Source organism: Oncorhynchus masou, chromosome 32 (genome assembly GCF_036934945.1).
Source record: "Oncorhynchus masou masou isolate Uvic2021 chromosome 32, UVic_Omas_1.1, whole genome shotgun sequence".
Lineage (NCBI taxonomy): Eukaryota > Metazoa > Chordata > Actinopteri > Salmoniformes > Salmonidae > Oncorhynchus > Oncorhynchus masou.
Window position 1 is genome coordinate 78,254,551 of NC_088243.1, and position 19,733 is coordinate 78,274,283.

General features: G+C 44.7%; 1 protein-coding gene across 1 annotated transcript; it reads left to right on the plus strand.

Annotated features, from left to right (window-relative positions):
• Nucleotides 1–369: 369 nt before the first annotated feature.
• On the plus strand, nt 370–18,390 carry LOC135526645 (hyaluronan mediated motility receptor-like). The gene is made up of 19 exons (XM_064955162.1): nt 370–515; nt 956–1,060; nt 1,222–1,307; nt 5,692–5,769; nt 6,015–6,203; nt 6,592–6,678; nt 6,989–7,100; nt 7,259–7,324; nt 7,419–7,492; nt 9,137–9,210; nt 9,412–9,779; nt 9,967–10,103; nt 10,225–10,460; nt 11,522–11,638; nt 12,175–12,372; nt 12,775–14,331; nt 14,539–14,605; nt 14,798–14,974; nt 15,204–18,390. Exons 1-19 carry the CDS (start codon nt 470–472, stop codon nt 15,336–15,338), a joined length of 3,909 nt encoding a protein of 1,302 aa, XP_064811234.1. The 5' UTR covers nt 370–469; the 3' UTR covers nt 15,339–18,390.
• The last annotated feature ends 1,343 nt before the right edge of the window (nt 18,391–19,733 follow it).

The following is a 19,733-nucleotide window of genomic DNA, read 5'->3' on the forward strand; positions in this document are numbered from 1 at the left end:
GGTTTTTGTGATGATATTAATGATATTGTTGTACAAGTGATCATGTTTTGAAATACAAAAATTAGAAAATAAGAATATAAAGATGTACAACGAATGATCCTGCAAAAGGAAAGTAAATTGTTGTATTTCCATTAAATAAATGTCTAACTAAAATTTTATTAAGAATCATGTATGACCGTGTACATTGTAATTAAAAAAAATACTAAATATATTTGAATATAGCCACAGCGATCATGAGGAGAAGGAGGGGCTGGTGGGCGCTGGCGGAAGTCTAATTTCCTCTGCCCTGATTGGTTAAGTATGTGTCGTCTCTTTTCTGATTGGTTATGACGTAACTGGTTTTGAAATTTTACAGGGGATCGGTTTGTGTTGATGTTTTGAATTTGGAGCGCTGCTTTGGCACTTATCGTGACCAGCTATAACTTAAACTGTAACTACCGATTTTCTAGTGAACTATTTCTTCCAAACCATGTCTTTTTCAAGAGCTCCAGTGAAGCGATTTAATGAAAATATCGGTAAATTAAAGCATTGATAATGATTTAATTGAGCGAATCTAGCCAACTAACTTAGCGTGTTGCTTTTTCGAAACAGTTAATATAACGTTATCGCTCATCTAGCTAATGTAGCTGTCCAACAATATTTTTTTATAACATTGTTTACTAGCTAGCTAACGTATTGTTGGTTTGGTAACTCGCTAGGAATGCCAAACCTTACTCCGTTTCAAGCAAAGGGCAAAATATCCATGTCGGTTACGTTAGCTATATGCCATGACATGTTAGCTAGCTAATGAGATAGCCAGCCCACAGCGTTTACACAGGCAGCCCAATTCTACTATTTTTCTCATTAATTTGTCGTTTGACCAATCCGTTATTTTTTTACAATAATTTAGCAAAATATGGGAATTGGACTACCTGTGTAAACGCAGGCAGTCTTGTTTTCAACACGTTTTGTTCAGGCTGCGCCCCAGCACCGGGCACCTACGAGCTGAAACCAGGAGAAGTGAAGGGACCTGCCTCTTTCCTCCGGTCAGAGCGCTTCAAACTGCTCAAGGCCGGTGATGGTAAGTTTAACTGTCAAACAACTGAAGTTTTAGTCAAGAAAATACCTCATGCTATTGACAATAGATCTATATTTAAACATCTATGATTAGACTGTCATTAAACCTAGATGTGTTTTTACTTATCTACACCATTCTAATTTCCAAATTCCCTCCCAACTCAGCTCCCAGCATCCTACCACCATCTCCTTCTAAAGATGTGCCCACGTCACCTGTGGCTGTGCGTAGGACCATGTCTGTGGATGGACTGGTAAGTTGGTGTTAACACAATAATCACATTGTCCCTGGTTGGCACAGCCACACCATCAAGATAACCTTGAAGTACTGGGGTCTATTCATTAGTTGGATTCTTGCAACGGAAAACCTTTACATTTTTTTTTTCACCTTTATTTAACCAGGTAGGCCAGTTGAGAAAAAGTTCTCATTTACAACTGCGACCTGGCCAAGATAAAGCAAAGCAGTGTGACACAAACAACAACACAGAGTTACACATGGAATAAACAAACATACAGTCAATAACACAATAGAAAAGTCTATATACAGTGTGTGCAAACGAGTTAAGATTAGGGAGGTAAGGCAATAAATAGGCCGTAGTGGCGAAGTAATGACAATTTAGCAATTAAACACTGGAGTGATAGATGTGCAGGAGATTAATGTCCAAGTAGAGATACTGGGGTGCAAAGGAGCAACAAAAAAAAAATAACGATATGGGGATGAGGTAGTTGGATGGGCTATTTACAGGTGGGCTATGCACAGGTGCAATGATCTGTAAGCTGCTCTGACAGCTGATGCTTAAAGTTAGTGAAGGAGATATGTGCCTCCAGCTTCATTGATTTTTGCAATTCGTTCCAGTCATTGGCAGCAGAGAACTGGAAGGAAAGGCGGCCAAAGGAGGAATTGGCTTTGGGGATGACCAGTGAAATATAACTGCTGGCGTGTGTGCTACGGGTGGATGCTGCTATGGTGACCAGTGAGCTGAGATAAGGCGGGGCTTTACCTAGCAAAGACTTATAGATTACCTGGAGCCAGTGGGTTTGGCGACGAATATGAAGCAAGGGCCAGCCAACGATAGCATACAGGTCTCAGTGGTGGGTAGTATATGGGACTTTGGTGATAACATGGATGGCACTGTGATAGACTGCATCCAATTTGTTTAGTAGAGTGTTGGAGGCTATTTTGTAAATGACATCGCCGAAGTCAAGGATCGGTAGGATAGTCTTTTACAAGGGTATGTTTGGTAGCATGAGTGAAGGAAGCTTTGTTGCGAAATAGGAAGCCGATTCTAGATTTAATTTTGGATTGGTGATGTTTAATGTGAGTCTGGAGAGTTTACAGTCTAACCAGACACCTAGGTATTTGCAGTTGTCCACATATTCTAAGTCAGAAGCGTCCAGAGTAGTGATTCTAGAAGGGCAGGCAGGTGCCAGCAGCGATCGATTGAAGAGCATGCATTTAGTTTTATTGCATTTAAGAGCAGTTGGAGGCCACGGAAGGAGAGTTGTATGGCATTGAAGCTCGTCTGGAGGTTAGTTAACACAGTGTCCAAAGAAGGGCCAGAAGTATACAGAATGGTGTCGTCTGTGTAGAGGTGGATCAGAGAATCACCGGCAGCAAGAGCGACATCATTGATGTATACAGAGAAAAGAGTCGGCCTGAGAATTGAACCCTATGGCACCTCCATAGACACTACCAGAGGTCCGGACAACAGGCCCTCTGATTTGACACACCGAACTCTTTCTGAGAAGTATTTGGTGAACCAGGCGAGGCAGTCATTTGAGAAACCAAGGCTGTTGAGTCTGCTGATAAGAATGCGGTGATGGACAGAGTCGAAAGCCTTGGCCAGGTTGATGAATACTGCTGCACAGTAGTCTTTTATCGATGGTGGTTATGATATCGTTTAGGACCTTGAGCGTGGCTGAGGTGCACCCATGACTAGCTTGGAAACCAGATTGCAATGAGGAGAAGGACGGTGGGATTCAAAATGGTCAGTGATCTGTTTAACTTGACTTTCAAAGACCTTAGAAAGGCAGGGTAGGATAGATAAAGGTCTGTAACAGGTTGGGTCTAGAGTGTCTCCCCCTTGAAGAGGGGGATGACTGGCAGCTTTCCAATCTGTAGAGATCTCAGACAATATGAAAGAGGTTGAACATGCTAGTAATTGGGGTTGCAACAATTGCAGCGGATAATTTTAGAAAGGGGGTTCAGATTGTCTAGCCCAGCTGATTTGTAGGGGTCCAGATTTTGCAACTCATTCAGAACATCAGCTATCTAGATTTGGGTGAAGGAGAAATGGGGAGGCTCGGGCAAGTTGCTGTGGGGGGTGCAGTGCTGTTGACCGGTGTAGGGGTAGCCAGGTGGAAAGCATGGTCAGCCGTAGAAAAATGCTTATTGAAATTCTTGTGGATTTATCAGTGGTGACAGTGTTTGTTTCCTAGCCTTAGTGCAGTGAGCAGCTGGGAGGAGGTGCTCTTATTTTCCATGGACTTTGCAGTGTCCCAGAACTTTTTCAAGCTTGTGCTACAGGATGCAAATTTCTGTTTGAAAAAGCTAGCCTTTGCTTTCCGAACTGCCTGTGTATATTGGTTCCTAACTTCCCTGAAAAGTTGCATATCGCGGGGGCTATTCGATGCTAATGCAGTACACCACAGGTTGTTTTTGTGCTGGACAAGGGCAGTCAGGTCTGGAGTGAACCAAGGGCTATATCCGTTCTTGGTTCTACATTTTATTTGAATGGTGCATGCTTATATAAGATAGTGAGGAAAGCACTTTTAAAGAATTACCAGGCATCCTCTACTGACGGAATGAGGTCAATAACCTTCCAGGATACCTGGGCCCAGTCTATTAGAAAGACCTGCTCTCTTAAGTGTTTTAGGGAGCGTTTGACATTGATGAGGGTTGGTCGTTTGACCCATTATGGACGCAGGCAATGAGGCAGTGATCGCTAAATACACAGCAGAGGTGTATTTAGAGGGCAGGTTGGTCAGGATGATATCTATGAGGGTGCCCATGTTTACGGATTTGGCGTTGTACCTGGTAGGTTCATGAATAATTTTTGTTCGATTGAGTGCATCTAGCTTAGATTGTAGGACGGCCGGGGTGTAAGCATGTCCCAGTTTAGGTCACTTGACAGTATGAGTTCTGAAGAGTGATGGGGAGGAAATCAATTCACCTTTGGTGTTCAGGGCACAGCTGGGGGCTGTAGGTGGTCTATAACAAGCGGCAACGGTGAGAGACATGTTTGGGCATAGACCTGGATAGTAAGACATAGGCTACAGAGTTATCTCTGCAGTCGATTGCAACTCCACCCCCTTTGGCAGTTCTATTTTGTTGAAAAATGTTATAGTTAGGGATGGACATCTCAGGATTTTTGGTGGCCTTCCTAAGCCAGGATTCCGACACGACTAGGACATCAGGGTTGGCGGAGTGTGCTAAAGCAGTGGATAAAACAAACTTAGGGAGGAGGCTTCTAATGTTAACATGCATGAAACCAAGGCTTTTGCGGTTCCAGAAGTCATCAAATGAGAGCACCTGGGAATCGGGAGTGGAGCTAGGCGATGCAGAGCCTGAATTAACCTCATCACCAGAGGAGGAGTAGGATAAGGGTACGGCTAAAGGCTATAAGAACTGGTCATCTAGTGCGTTCGGAACAGAGAGCTAAAGGAGCAGGTTTCTGGGCGCGGAAGAATAGATTCAAGGCATAATGTACAGACAAGGGTATGGTAGGATGTTAATACAGTGGAGGTAAACCTAGTCATTGAGTGACGATGAGAGAGGTTTTGTCTCTAGGGACACTATTTAAACCAGGTGAGATCACCGCATGTGTGGGAGGGGGAACAAAAGGGCTAGCTGAGGCATATTGAGGAAGGCTGGAGGCTCTACAGTGACATAAGACAATTTACTTGAGGAAGCAAACATAATGAAACATGGAGGGACCTACCTGAATTTGTACTTGATCAACTCTAGTTTTCCTTGCAAAACGATTTTCGTTTGGTGTAAACAGTTTGTTGCAAAATGTTTTGCAGTGGAATCCGACTAATGAATACACCCTGGTGCTTTAAAGGGATAGTTTGAGATTTTGGCAATGAAGCCCTTTATCGACTTCCCCAGTCAGAAACTCATGGATACCATTTTTATGTCTGTGTCCGGTATGTATGAAGGAAGCTTGCTTACTAGTGTTAGCACAATGACTGAAAGTCTAGCATGCTAGCTCTTCCCATAGACTTCCACTAATTGTGCTAATGCTGGTTACCAATAACACTAGTTGGCATCTTCCTTCAAATTCAATGCAAAGACAAAAAAATGGTATCCATGGGTTCATCTGATGGATAAAAAGCTTAATTGCCAAAATCCTGAACTATCCCTTGAATCCTAATGCAATTTTTATTTTTATTTTTTATTTTACCTTTATTTAACTAGGCAAGTCAGTTAAGAACAAATTCTTATTTTCAATGACGGCCTAGGAACAGTGGGTTAACTGCCTGTTCAGGGGCAGAACGACAGATTTGTACCTTGTCAGCTCGGGGGTTTGAACTTGCAACCTTTCGGTTACTAGTCCAACGCTCTAACCACTTGGCTACCCTGCCGCCCCAATGGCTCTCCTTTGCAATTAATTGGTCCATTCCTCCTTCACCCAGGTTGACGGGTCCATGTCAAAGAAAGACAAGAGTGGCCTATCGATGCAGTTGAAACGGCAGAAACTCCTGGAGAAAGAGGTTGTATAGTTATACAGACTGGTTTGAGGAGCAAATATGTCTTGTCTGTCGCAATAGTCGCAACCGTTACCAGTTGAAGAAGAAAAAAAATCTGACAAGATTTATCATTGATGTGGCGAGGTTTCAGTAGCTGTGACCTACAGCAGCTGTTGTGACCTACAGCAGCTGTGACCTAACTTGCCTCTTCCCTAAGTTTGTTTGATTCACTGCTTTAGCACACACTAACCGTCTCCTCCCTCCTGTAGATCCGCTCCCTGGTGCAGCAGCGCGGGGAGCAGGACAGGCGCCTGGTAACCCTGGAGGAGGAGCTGAGGAAGGTGGAGGCCAAGCTGTTGTCTGTGGTCAGGGAGAAGACTGGTCTGGCAGCTAACGTCACCACCCTGGAGAGACAGCTGGCTGAGCTCAAGAAGACCAGCGACTTCCTCAAGAACAAGGTAATGTGGTGTTTGATGGTACAATCAAGTGTTGGCATGCTCATCTCAATGGGCTGCTTTTCCACTGATTTGGACTAATCCTGGAGTTAAAAGCTATTTCAATGGAGAATCTCCTTTTAGAATTATTTTTAGTCTTGGACTAGGCTTAATCTGTGTCTGGGCAACCGGCCCAATAGTCTTAAAGCAAAAGTCTTTAGCTACAGGGTTAAAAAGGTATAAACTGGTTGTTATGGTTATAGGTCGTGTGTCATCTGGGTCTAGTTGACAAAACAATACCTCCACCCTGCTATCGGCTACTACCCTACCTTGTCCAATAACAAATGTTCACATTTTCTGTTTGTACCTTGTTTTGTAAATGTCTGACTGTGTTGTCGTTGTGTTCCTCTAGGTTTCTGCAGATACAACTAAGAAGCGATTCCAGTCTATGTCTATGGAGCTGATGGAGGCAAGAAACAAACTGGATGTCAAGGACAAGGTATGACACCTGGGACACGTCAGTAGTACGTAGCGTTTTCTTATATTCACATTTAAATACGCTATGTAAAGTAAGTTACACGTCGGCTCTATTCATCACATTTCTATCTGCAATGTTTGGTTACTCAAAGTGTCCCTGTTCACACACCATTCACTATCCTGTCTGTATAGGGGTGTTTGCCTTGCGTACATCTCGCTCTAAATCAAATTGTGTGCTGATATTGTGTTTTTGTTCAGGAGCTGTGTTTCCTGCATGTGTAGTGTCTCTGAGCAGTGTGGTTGGTTGAGTAACATTTGTGTTGTCCTATAAGGAACTCAGTTTCCTTCAGATCAGTACAGGGGGCCAGGTGATGTTGCTGGAGACAGACCTGGAGGCGGCCAGAGCTACACTCACCACCCTGAGGGAGAGGAACGAGGACCTGGGTGAGACCACCTGACCTCACTGACACAGCATCGTTAGCCTGCCTAGTTATTATCAATCAATTAAACCTTATAAACAGCACATCTATTTAAAATATGTTTTTCTCGAAGTGCTGTGCCTCTGAGAAATATTTTTTAAATGTAATGTTTCGTTTTCACAGCGGACCTTCACCACGACACCAAAGTCCACAACGAGGAGCTGGAGAATGAGATGGGTACACTGCAAGGTAAGTAGTTTGTCTCTGTGTGTCCATTCTCCCATCCTTTTCTGTATAATTAGATAGCATCATTCTAACAATGTTCTGTATCCCTGTCTCTCAGCTGTGATCCAGGAGCTGAGAGAGGAGGTCAATGTTCTTCAGGGTTACCTGGACACAGCCAACGACCACATCCAGGTATAAACATATACTGGTCACTGAGGGAAGAAACATGTATCTATCCTATCTACAGTTGAAGTCAGAAGTTTACATACACTTAGGTTGGAGTCATTAAAACTAGTTTTTCAACCACTCCACAAATTTCTTCTTAACGAACTATAGTGTTGGCAAGTCGGTTAGGACATCTACTTTGTGTATGACACCAGTCATTTTTCCAACAATTGTTTACAGACAGATTATATCACTTAAAATTCACTGTATCACAAATTAAGTGGGTCAGAAGTTTACATACACTAAGTTTACTGTGCCTTTAAACAGCTTGGAAAATTCCAGAAAATTATGCCATGGCTTTAGAAGCTTCTTATAGGCTAATTTCCATAATTTGAGTCAATTGGAGGTATACCTGTGGATGTATTTTAAGTCAAAAAAAATTGTAGACCTCCACAAGTCTGGTTCATCTTTGGGAGCAATTTCCAAATGCCTGAAGGTACACGTTCATCTGTACAAGCAATAGTATGCAAGTATAAACACCATGGGACCACGCAGCCATCATACTGCTCAGGAAGGAGACGCGTTCTGTCTCCTAGAAATGAATGTACTTTGGTGTTAAAAGTGCCAATCAATCCCAGAACAGCGGCAAAGGACCTTGTGAAGATGCTGGAGGAAACTGGTACAAAAGTACCTATATCCACAGTAAAACGAGTCCTATATCGACAACTCGAAAGGCCACTCAGCAATGAAGAAGCCACTGCTCCAAAATCGCCATAGAAAAGCCAGACTACAGTTTGCAACTGCACATGGGGACAAAGATTGTACTTCTTGGAGAAATGTCCTCTGGTCTGATGAAACAAAATAGAACTGTTTGGCCATAATGACCATTGTATTTTTTTGGGAGGAAAAAGGGGGAGGCTTGCAAGCCGAAGAACACCCATCCCAACCGTGAAGCACGGGGGTGGCAGCATTATGTTGTGTGGGTGCTTTGCTGCAGGAGGAACTGGTGCACTTCAGAAAATAGTTGGCATCATGAGGTAGGAAAATTATGTGGATATATTGAAGCAACATCTCAAGACATCAGTCAGGAAGTTAAAGCTTGGTCGCAAATAGGTTTTCCTAATGGACAATGACCCCAAGCATACTTACAAAGTTGTAGCAAAATAGCTTAAGGACAACAAAGTCAAGGTATTGGAGTGGCCATCACAAAGCCCTGACCTCAATCCTATAGAACATTTGTGGGCAGAACTGAAAAAGTGTGTGCGAGCAAGGAGGCCTACAAACCTGACTCAGTTCCACCAACTCTGTTAGGAAGAATGGGCCAAAATGCATCAACTTATTGTGGGAAGCTTGTGGAAGGCTACCCGAAACGTTTGATCGAAGTTAAACAATTTAAAGGCAATGCTACCAAATACTAATGGAGTGTATTGAATCTGCAGACCCACTGGGAATGTGAGGAATTGTGAAACTGAGTTTAAATGTATTTGGCTAAGGTGTATGTAAACTTCCGACTTCAACTGTATCTATCCTAACACAATACTGTTTACTGAAGAAAGAAATGTGTATGGAGAAACTACTTGAATAGTCCATGATCGTGCTTACATCGTGGTGTGGAAATTATAATTTAGAGGTAGTTCTAAACTGTTATAACATACTGTTATGTCTCCTTAGGACCTGCGTATGAAGCTTCGTGAGAAGACAGAGATGGAGAACAGCATGTCTGAGTCTCAGCACGAGAAACTGGGGTGAGCAAATGCACATCTCTTCCCTGAACAACTGCTTTCAGAATAATTTACATGAATGGCTTTATTTGTGAAGAATGCTGTCCTCTCGACCTCTTCTTATATGTCTCTCTATGTTGAAATTGATGACATCAGTTTCCTAATGGTCTTGGTTGACATGCAAAACAAAAGCATTTGATCTCATGCCACGTTCTTTTCTCTCAGTCATCTTGAGCAGAAGCTGGAGCAGTGCACCGCGGAGCTCCGGATCTCTCAGAACATTCTCCGTCAGAAGGAGGAGGAGTCAGAGAAAGGTCAACAGGACCTGCAGGCTTCCCGGAATGCATTGCAGGAGACCGAGAAGCTTCTGGAGTGGCGAGAGGCGGAGCTGACGTCCTCCCAGAAGGCATTGGGAGATATGGAAACACAGATGCAGCGGGCCAACCAGGAAATGTCTGACTCCCAGAGTGCAGTGCGGCAACAGGATGCGGAGGTAGTGCGTCTGAGGGAGGTGCTGAGGATGACAGTGAAGGAGCTGGATGAGAGAATAGCTCATCTGGGAGAGAAGTGCAAAATCCTGGAGGAGGAGAGAAGTAAACAAATACATACAGCCCGACTCCCTAATTATAATACTGACATACCCTAAACTAATGGGAAGAATGGGTCTAATGGGAACTTAAGCAGATTTATCAGGAAGAGTCAGGGTTTTGGGGAAATGTCTCCAGGTTGCTGTTATCAGTGTTGGCTCTTTACCAAGTGTCTGTGTGTATCTGTCTTTAGATAGGGGCCAGGGGAGAGTGGAGGAGCTGACTGCAGAGCTGAGCCTCCTGCAGGAGAACTGGAGGAGTGAGAAGGAAGTGCAGGAGCAGCTGGCGCAGGCACACACCTCCCTGACTGAGGAACTGAAGAAGGAAAAGGTTAGTGGCGTTGGGGGTGACTTGGCTCCAATATGGCCCCCATTTCAAATCCCACACCTGACTCTGCAGAGTAGAATACTCACCTCCACTACTTACTGGTTCTGTGTCTCTTTCTCCCCAGGAGCGTGCAGCCTCCCTGGCCTCGGGATTGGAGAGAATTAGGGAGGAGACCGAGGACGAGGGGAAACAGTTGGAGGATGAGTTGGAGGAGGCTCTAGTGGAGCTGTCAGTTCTGGAGTTGCAGGAAGAGAGGAGGGAGGAGGAGGAGAAGAGGAGAGAGGAGGCCTTACAGAGTTTCCAGCAGGAGAAGACTGAGATGGAGAGGGAACTGACTGAGACCAGAGCACTGCTAGACAGGTGGGGTGTGTGTGTGTGTGTGTGGGGGTGGGGGAGGGGTAGAACTAAACTGAGAGAATGAATGAATAACACAGGCTCTGTCGGGTTTGAAATAGTGTTCAAATTTGTTTTAAGTATCTTGGCTGGAGTTGGTGAGGAGTTTAGCTGCAGTCAGACTGGACTCAATCAATGATCTTGTATCCCAAATAGTTACTCATTATGCAGGGCTTTTTTTAGCCACCAAATAAAATGCATTATTATCATTATTATTGCTACCATAGAGAATCAGACATAAATGTAGGTAGGCTTCACTCTGCCTATTGGCTTCTTTGCATATTCAAGTCGGTCTCAAAATACAGCACTGCCCCTTTAAGGCTCTTCTGGAGGATGGTTGGCCACCCTTCATAGCCTATAAAATACTGCAACATTACAATTACAACCAAATGCTTTTTGTCTTCATAAAATAATTGCCTCGTTCAGTTAATCAGGGATCAAATTGCTATGGTAGGCTACTTCTAAGCAAGACAACTAATTAAGACATGTGTATCTATAACCTTGTAAAAGGCTAAAATATTATATGGTAATTATCACTGAATGATGAAAATATTGGAATAAAGTAGGCTAATGTAGTTGAAGGCATCTCACATTTGTTGCTTACTGAAACTCCCAAAGTCACCCGACTATTAATAAATGAAAGCAGTAGCTGCGTGTGGAATAGAGGGTCCTTTCAGCACGGTGTTGATTTGAGACGGCTTCACTGTTCTAAGGGACGAGCGTCGGGCCGCGGGGAGCGTCGGGCCGCGGGGAGCGTCGGTAGTTACTATAACATCCTTCCAGTGGACGATCTGATCCTATTTCTGATCTGTGTAAAAGTTTCATACTGGGATTTTTATTTTATTTTTCTACTTTTCCATTCAGACAACTTAAATCTATATTCTGCTTTTGCCCGACAATTTTCATTTACTTGCCCCGGGCAAGCGGACGAGTGTTAATGTCGAGCCCTGTTATCAAGATTAGGGATAATGCACCTCACCTTTGCTCAAAGTGCTCCTTTCAACAGTGTGCGTTGCATCTCCTTCCAGGAGAAGCAGTGCCGTGGAGGCGTTGGAGAAGGTGCACGGTGCTGAAACGAGGAGGCTGCAGGAGGAACACACCACCTCCCTCAGCAAGATAGGACACATGGCCACTGAACTGGAGAGGTAAGGAGTTGCCCCTGCCCTGTTGTCCAGTACAAATGTGCTTCAAGGGACAGTTTTGTCTTTCACTCTCCTCTCACAAGGAAAAACATTTCACTAAAGTTATCTTTTGACAGATTAAAAAATGCAGTTTCAGATGTTAAGTGAACTGTCCCTTTAACTTTGGGGCAAAGTATTAGCAGTCATGGCTCTGTAAAGGCAATACAGTGTCAGAACAGCATTTCCGGACCGTTCAAGACAGTCCTACTTCTTGTGCTTCGTGGAGCTGAGCTGTTATGAATGAAGTTGTCAAGGAAGTGCGTTTGTGTTTATACAGGATATACTGCCCCCACCTACTGTCAATCAATCCTGCGGCGCTATACAGAGCCCTCGGCATTGTTACAAAATTTGGGAGGCACACGGTATTGCCGTACGGAGCTTGATTAGACCTCCTGAGCCTCCACAATTGTCACACCCTGAATACAGAGCCTCCGCACTGCATTTCCAGATTGAGCATAAATCGTCTTTAAGACATAAAAATGTGTATTTTGTTCCACCAGCACCAGACAGGCCCTGAAGGGAGCAGAGGATAGGAGTAGAGCGCTGGAGGACGAGGTGGAGAGGGTGACTAAGCAGATGGAGAGAGTGAATCAACAGGAGGAGGAGGTGAAAAAGCTGAGGGAGGAGATGGAGGAGGAACAGGAGAAACATCTAGCTAACCAGCAGGGTCAGGAGAAAGCCAGAAAGGAGTATGCAAGGTGAGCTCATCATAAAGCTTCTCAATATCTGGTGATTGAATGTGCATGTTGATGGGATTTTGACTGACTCTCTCTCCCCCCTCTGACTCTCTCCCCCCCTGTCCATTCTCTCTCTTCCCCCCTGTCCATTCTCTCACTTTCCCCCTGTCCATTCTCTCACTTTCCCCCTGTCCATTCTCTCACTTTCCCCCTGTCCATTCTCTCTCTTTCCCCCTGTCCATTCTCTCTCTTTCCCCCTGTCCATTCTCTCTCTTTCCCCCTGTCCATTCTCTCTCTTTCCCCCTGTCCATTCTCTCTCTTTCCCCCTGTCCATTCTCTCTCTTCCCCCCCTCTCCATTCTCTCTCTTCCCCCCTCTCCATTCTCTCCCCCTGTCCTTTCGCTCTCTCTCCCCCCATCTCTAGAATTCTGTTGGAGGTACAGACACGTCTAGCTCAGCGAGATGATGAAATGAAGAGGGCTGAGGAGGAGGTGCAGAGACAGCTGCAGGAGGAGAGGATGGAGAAAGGGGAGGTGCAAAGGCTACTCCAGCAAGCTAGAGAGGAGAAAGTGGAGCTTCAAAGGCTATTCAAGCAAACTAAAGAGGGGGTGCAGAGGCTACTGGAGCAGGAGAAAGGAGAGGGGGAAGTGCAAGGGATGTCAGAGGAGGTGGGGGGGCGAGAGAGACTGGTGGAGGTGGTAGAGGAGGAGAAGCTAACTCTTCAGTGCTTGGTAGGGGAGGTGGAGAAGGAGAAACTGAGTCTTCAAAACCAGTTGGAGAAGATGGAGGACCAGGTAAAGAAATATCTGCCATCTCTAGAGAACCACATGAATGAGGTAGAGAAAGAGAGGGATGATCTGAAAACAGCAGCGATATTTGAAATAGACAATCAGGGCCTTCAGAACCAGGTAGAACTGATGGAAGAGAAGGTTTCTCTCCAGAGCCAGGTGGATGTGGAGGTCCAGGAGGTTTCTCTCCAGAGCCAGGTGGATGTGGAGGTCCAGGAGGTTTCTCTCCAGAGCCAGGTGGATGTGGAGGTCCAGGAGGTTTCTCTCCAGAGCCAGGTGGATGTGGAGGTCCAGGAGGTTTCTCTCCAGAGCCAGGTGGATGTGGAGGTCCAGGAGGTTTCTCTCCAGAGCCAGGTGGATGTGGAGGTCCAGGAGGTTTCTCTCCAGAGCCAGGTGGATGTGGAGGTCCAGGAGGTTTCTCTCCAGAGCCAGGTGGATGTGGAGGTCCAGGAGGTTTCTCTCCAGAGCCAGGTGGATGTGGAGGTCCAGGAGGTTTCTCTCCAGAGCCAGGTGGATGTGGAGGTCCAGGAGGTTTCTCTCCAGAGCCAGGTGGATGTGGAGGTCCAGGAGGTTTCTCTCCAGAGCCAGGTGGATGTGGAGGTCCAGGAGGTTTCTCTCCAGAGCCAGGTGGATGTGGAGGTCCAGGAGGTTTCTCTCCAGAGCCAGGTGGATGTGGAGGTCCAGGAGGTTTCTCTCCAGAGCCAGGTGGATGTGGAGGTCCAGGAGGTTTCTCTCCAGAGCCAGGTGGATGTGGAGGTCCAGGAGGTTTCTCTCCAGAGCCAGGTGGATGTGGAGGTCCAGGAGGTTTCTCTCCAGAACCAGGTGGATGTGGAGGTCCAGGAGTTTCCTCTCCAGAGCCAGGTGGATGTGGAGGTCCAGGAGGTTTCTCTCCAGAGCCAGGTGGATGTGGAGGTCCAGGAGGTTTCTCTCCAGAACCAGGTGGATGTGGAGGTCCAGGAGTTTCCTCTCCAGAGCCAGGTGGATGTGGAGGTCCAGGAGGTTTCTCTCCAGAGCCAGGTGGATGTGGAGGTCCAGGAGTTTCCTCTCCAGAGCCAGGTGGATGTGGAGGTCCAGGAGGTTTCTCTCCAGAGCCAGGTGGATGTGGAGGTCCAGGAGAAGGTGACTCTCTATTGGGAGATGGAGGAACAGAGAAGAGACTTCCAGAGAATGCTGCTGGAGACTCAAGACAAGAGGTGAGGAGGACTAAACTGTCTTAAGGTTGTTTCCCCTTTATAGATTAATAAATACAATTGCATGGACAGGCGGGGAACTGATCCTGGATCAGCACCCTACTCTGAGACTATGAATATGGACTCAGATCATCAAGTAGAAGACAATGGTATTATAAGACAATAAGCTTTAAATACACTGTTCTAACTCTGTCCTTTCCTCTCTCTCAGTGATGCAGAGACGGAACACTGGAGGAGACAGTACGAGGAGCTCTACGCCAAGGTCAAGCCCTTCCAGGTCAGTCCACTGCTGTGTTGTGGGAAATGTACTTCATCTGAGTGTTTTCTTATGTGTTGTCAATGTTCAATTACATTCCCCCATAGAAGTAGTATGAGTAGAAGTGGTCATTGACTTAAAGATGGGCCCAATTCACAGTTTTTTAAATTCTATGTTCCCCTATCTCTGCTTCCGGTTGGTTTGGCCCTGCAGGAGCAGCTGAATGGGTTTGCTGCAGAGCGGGAATCGCTACTGAACGAGAACGGGGCGAACCAGGAGGAGCTAACACGGCTAGCGGACGCCTACGCTCGTCTGCTGGGCCACCAGAACCAGAAACAGAAGATCAGACACGTGGTGAAGCTCAAAGATGAGAACATTTCCCTCAAACAGGTCAGTTTGCTGATTTAAATATAAGCATGGGCTATATTGTTTAAAGTAAACAAAATATAATTATAGTAACAACTACACTTTATTTGCCACCAAATTGTGCAGTAGGAGTTTCACCATTTATTGTTTTCATATATCCACTTCTTTTAAATCCACGAAGGGACTGGGTGTTGCCCAAAGCTTTTTGGTTGTACTACAGTCAGACATGATTGTAAAGCGTGTGTGTGTGTAGGAGCTGTCTAAGCTGCGTGCCCAGGTGTCCCGTCAGAAGAAGGGAGGCCATCCCCAACGCAGAGTGGACCCCAGCAAAGCCTTCAACAACCAGGACAGCAAGGAGAATCTGGTGACACACCAGCATTTCCTTTAGTGGGTAATTGACAGCTTTTGGACATTTTTTTAATTGATTTATTATTCTCTTTTTAAGATCTAACAACCGGCACACAAACATTGTTTGACAGAATATCCAATCACATCGGCTGCATTGTGGTTTGTTCAAGTTGTCTATCAATGGCATCACCTCTACTCTGCCTTGAGTTCGTCCTCCCATAGTGGACTTGCAACAACAACATGGTCTGACCTGTGATACACAGCTGTTTTTTTGTGCAGGGGAGAAGTCTTCATGTATTTTATGAATGCTTTTTCTAGTTGAACCTCCCAAGAACTGACAGAAATGTCCACTAATGCCTATCTAACATTGTAAGTCAGGTTAGCTAGCTACAGATATAGCGTCTTCATTTGAGCCAGGTTGCTACAGCAGGAAAATAATCCTGCAGCAACAGGAAATGTGAATTATTATGTGGATCATAATTATTGGACATTCTTTTTGGGGTTGATACATTTTTCAGGAGGGAAAATCAAGTCTGAAATTTCAAACTTCAGAAGATTTTTTTAAATCTAAAATATACTACCACCACCTGCCAGGCGCCCCCCGCCTCATCGGAGGACAAAATAAAATGTACATTATTTATATTTTACGGACATGGTGCCTATGGTGCCTATTTTTCTTTTTTGAACGGAAACTTAAACGTTGTGAGAATTCTGTGTAACTTCCTGCATGGTTTAGTGGTGGGGCTGTAGCCTTACAGATCTAGACAGTAGCCAATGGGTTATTGGAGCATTATGTAGGCCTTCCAACAAAACCAATGGAGCAAATCCCAGAACTTTTTCACGTGGAAATAGCTTTTGATTTCTATGATATAGCCTACATGTGGTGTTCAATACAGGCCTACATTGCATGAGTTTTACATTATGAAGGGCTTGACATTAATAAATTATTTTGTACCTGGTCTGTAACACCGTGGGCCAAATAGGTGACTGTAAATTGTATTGTGTTGTATGATGCAAGAAACCACTTTACAAAATATGAATTATTATTACTATACAGAGCATTAGAAAATGTAGACAAGCCCTCTGCATATGGGCTTATTTGCATATTCAAGTCTGTCTCAAAATACAACACTGCCTCTTTTTATTAAGACATAAGCTTTTTACCTGACTGGCTTTTCAAAGACAGCTTGAAATGTAGCCTCCACGTTCTGTGGAAGCAGTAGCTCCAGAGATAATGCAAATACACAGTGCATTTGGAAAAGTCAGACCTCTTGACTTGTTCATGTTTTTTTTTCTTTGAATTTACACACAATACCCCATAATGACAAAGCAAAAACAGCTTTTAAAAATAAAAAACTCACATTTTACATAAGTATTCAGACCCTTTACTCAGTACTTTCTTGAATCACCTTGGGCAGCAATTACAGCCTCAAGTATTCTTGGGTATGAGGCTACAAGCTTGGCACACCTGTATTTGGGGAGTTTATCCCATTCTTCTCTGCAGATCCTCTCAAGCTCTGTCTGGTGGAGGGTCGGAGCCCAGCTATTCTCATGTCTCTCCAGAGATGTTCGATGGGGTTCAAGTCCGGGCTCTGGCTGGTTCACTCAAGGACATTCAGGGACTTGTCCCGAAGCCACTCCTGCGTTGTCTTGGCTGTGTGCTTAGGGTCGTTGTCCCGTTGGAAGCAGAACATTTGCCCCAGTCTGAGGTCCTGTTACGCTTTGGAGCAGGTTTTCATCAAGAATCTCTCTATACTTTGCATCTTTCCCTCGATCCTGACTAGTCTCCCAGTCCCTGCTGCTGAAAAACATCCCCACAGCGTGATGCTGTCAACGCCGTGATTCACCGTAGGGATGGTGCCAGGTTTCCTCCAGACGTGGTGCTTGGCATTCAGGCCAAAGAGGTCAATCTTGGTTTCATCAGACCAGAGAATCTTGTTTCTCATGGTCAGAGTCCTTTAGGTGCCTTTTGGCAAACTCCAAGCAGGCTGTCATGCGCCCTTTACTGAGGAGTGGCTTCCGACTGGCCACTCTACCTTAAAGGCCTGATTGGTGGAGTGCTGCAGAGATGGTTGTCCTTCTGGAAGGTTCTCCCATCTTCACAGAAGAACGCTGGAGCTCTGTCAGAGTGACCATCGGGTTCTTGGTCACCTCCCGGACCAAGGCCCTTCTCCCACGATTGCTCAGAGTCTTGGTGGTTCTGAACTTCTTCCATTTAAGAATGACCGAGGCCACGGTGTTCTTGGGGACCTTAGAAATGTGTTGGTCCCCTTCTCCAGATCTGTGCCTCGACACAATCCTGTCTCGGAGCTCTACGGACAATTCCTTTGACCTCCTGTCTTGGTTTTTGCTATGACATGCAGTCAACTGTGGGACCTTGTATAAACAGGTGTGTGTGCCTTTCCAGATCATGTCCAATCAATAGAATTTACCACAGGTGGACTAATCAAGTTGTAGAAACATCTCATAGATGATCAATGGAAACAGGCTGCACCTGAGCTCAATTTAGAGTCTCATAGCAAAGGGTCTGAATACATATGTAAATAAGGTATTTCAGTTTTATTTTGAATAAATGAGCAAAACATGTTTTGCCTGTTTTCTTTTTGTAATTATGGTATATTGTGTGTATATTGAGGAAAAACATGAATTTAATCCGTTTTAGAATGAGGCTGTCACGTAACAATGTGGACAAGGGGAAGGGTTCTGAACACTTTCTGAAGGCACTGTACGTTTCAGCTAGAATTATTTTAGCATTACTTTTTTTTTTTTTTGTTATTTTCTTTCCTGAGACGGAAACCTTTCTTTTTGACTTTACAATTATACTTTTTTACGTTCTTCCAAAATACTGACTCTTTAAAAAAAAATGTTTTTTTTTTTTTAAATAAAACTCTGTTTACCCTTCTCCTTCACTCTGAGAGAAGCAGGAGGATTGTTTTCAATGTATTGATGTACCGAGTGTGTTGTATTCGATAAGGGATCGGTGGGATCATCCCACAAAAAGCCTGTTGAAATGACTTTCTTATTTTTTTTGATTGTTTTTAAAAAGTGTTAAAAATAAAGAAATTAAATGTATTAAACATCCATGGCTTCTAGACTCCTATACTAGTTTGATTTGACACTACTGTGAATCAGCATACATGCTAGTAAGAGCATATGCACTAATGTATAAACATTAGGAACACCTTCGCAATATTGACTTGCATCCATGTTTGCCCTCAGAACACCTTCAATTCTTCTGGACAGACTACAAGGTGTCAGAAGCATTCCACAGGGATGCTGGCCCAGGTTGACTCCAGTGCTTCCCACAGTTGTGAAGTTATCTGGATGTCCTTTGGGTGGTGGACCATGCTTGATGCACACAGGAAACTGTTGTGTGAAAAACCAGCAGCGTTGACGTTCTTGACTTACTCGAACTGGTGCACCTGACACTGACTACCAAAGGCACTTAAATATTTAGTCTTCCCCATTCACCCCCTGAATGGCACAGATACACAATCCATGTCTTTTTTTATTATATTCAACTAGGCAAGTCAGTTAAACACATTCTCATTTACAATGACGTCCTACCCCGGCCAAACCCTAACGACGCTGGGTCAATTGTGCGCCGCCCTGTTGGTCTCCCAATCACGGCCAGTTGTGATATTGCCTGGAATCAAACCAGGGTCTCTAGTGACACCTCTAGCACTGAGAGGCAGTATCTTAGACCCCTGTGCCACTCGGGAGCCCTCAAGGCTTAAACATCCTTCTTTAACCTGTGTCCTCCCCTTCATCTACACTGATATGAAGTGGCATCAATAAGAGGATCCTAGCTTTCACCTGGTCAGTCTGTCATGGGAAGAGTACCTACTGTCAGTGAATTTTGCATATTGTTCTAAATCTAAACATAGTTGCATATCATTATTTATATTCCCCATGTTTTAATGGGGTACGTTGGTAAATTCACACTGACTAAAACCTCAATGTCCCAGTTCTTTAAATACATTGCTCTGCTGCTTCTCTCCTGATGTTAACAGCTGTATCCCTCTGTAGCCAGTAGAGGGCACTCTATGACTGCAATCCCATCACACTCTGCAGACATTGTCTTGCCTCAAGGTTTTTCCCCCCCGATTCTGATCCTTTTCCTTCCTAACTTACCACACTGGAGCTAAGACCTGCTGTCGACATTCCAACACAGTCTAAGGTTACTGGTCATGCAATTGTTTTATTTTTTTTTCTACTCCCCTCAATTGTTTATCCTAGATTTACATTATACTTCCTTCCACCAGTAGCACTTGAGGTTAGTCTGCACTCTTGTCAATACTGTAGGATATGATTTGCAGTAGCTCTGCAGGTGGCTGAAGCTACTTGGTTAACGACAGCACTGTTCCACAATGCCTCTCTTCACCTTCTGATCTTTATGGTCCTTTCACGGACGTTCCTGCTTCACCCTCCAACC

Excerpts from the sequence above, each read along its gene's own strand:
- LOC135526645 (XM_064955162.1), top strand. The coding sequence starts at position 470 with ATGTCTTTTTCAAGAGCTCCAGTGAAGCGATTTAATGAAAATATCG. Across the intron at positions 6,204-6,591 it reads GCGACTTCCTCAAGAACAAG|GTTTCTGCAGATACAACTAA; the intron begins GTAATGTGGTGT and ends GTGTTCCTCTAG. Across the intron at positions 10,104-10,224 it reads AGGAACTGAAGAAGGAAAAG|GAGCGTGCAGCCTCCCTGGC; the intron begins GTTAGTGGCGTT and ends CTTTCTCCCCAG.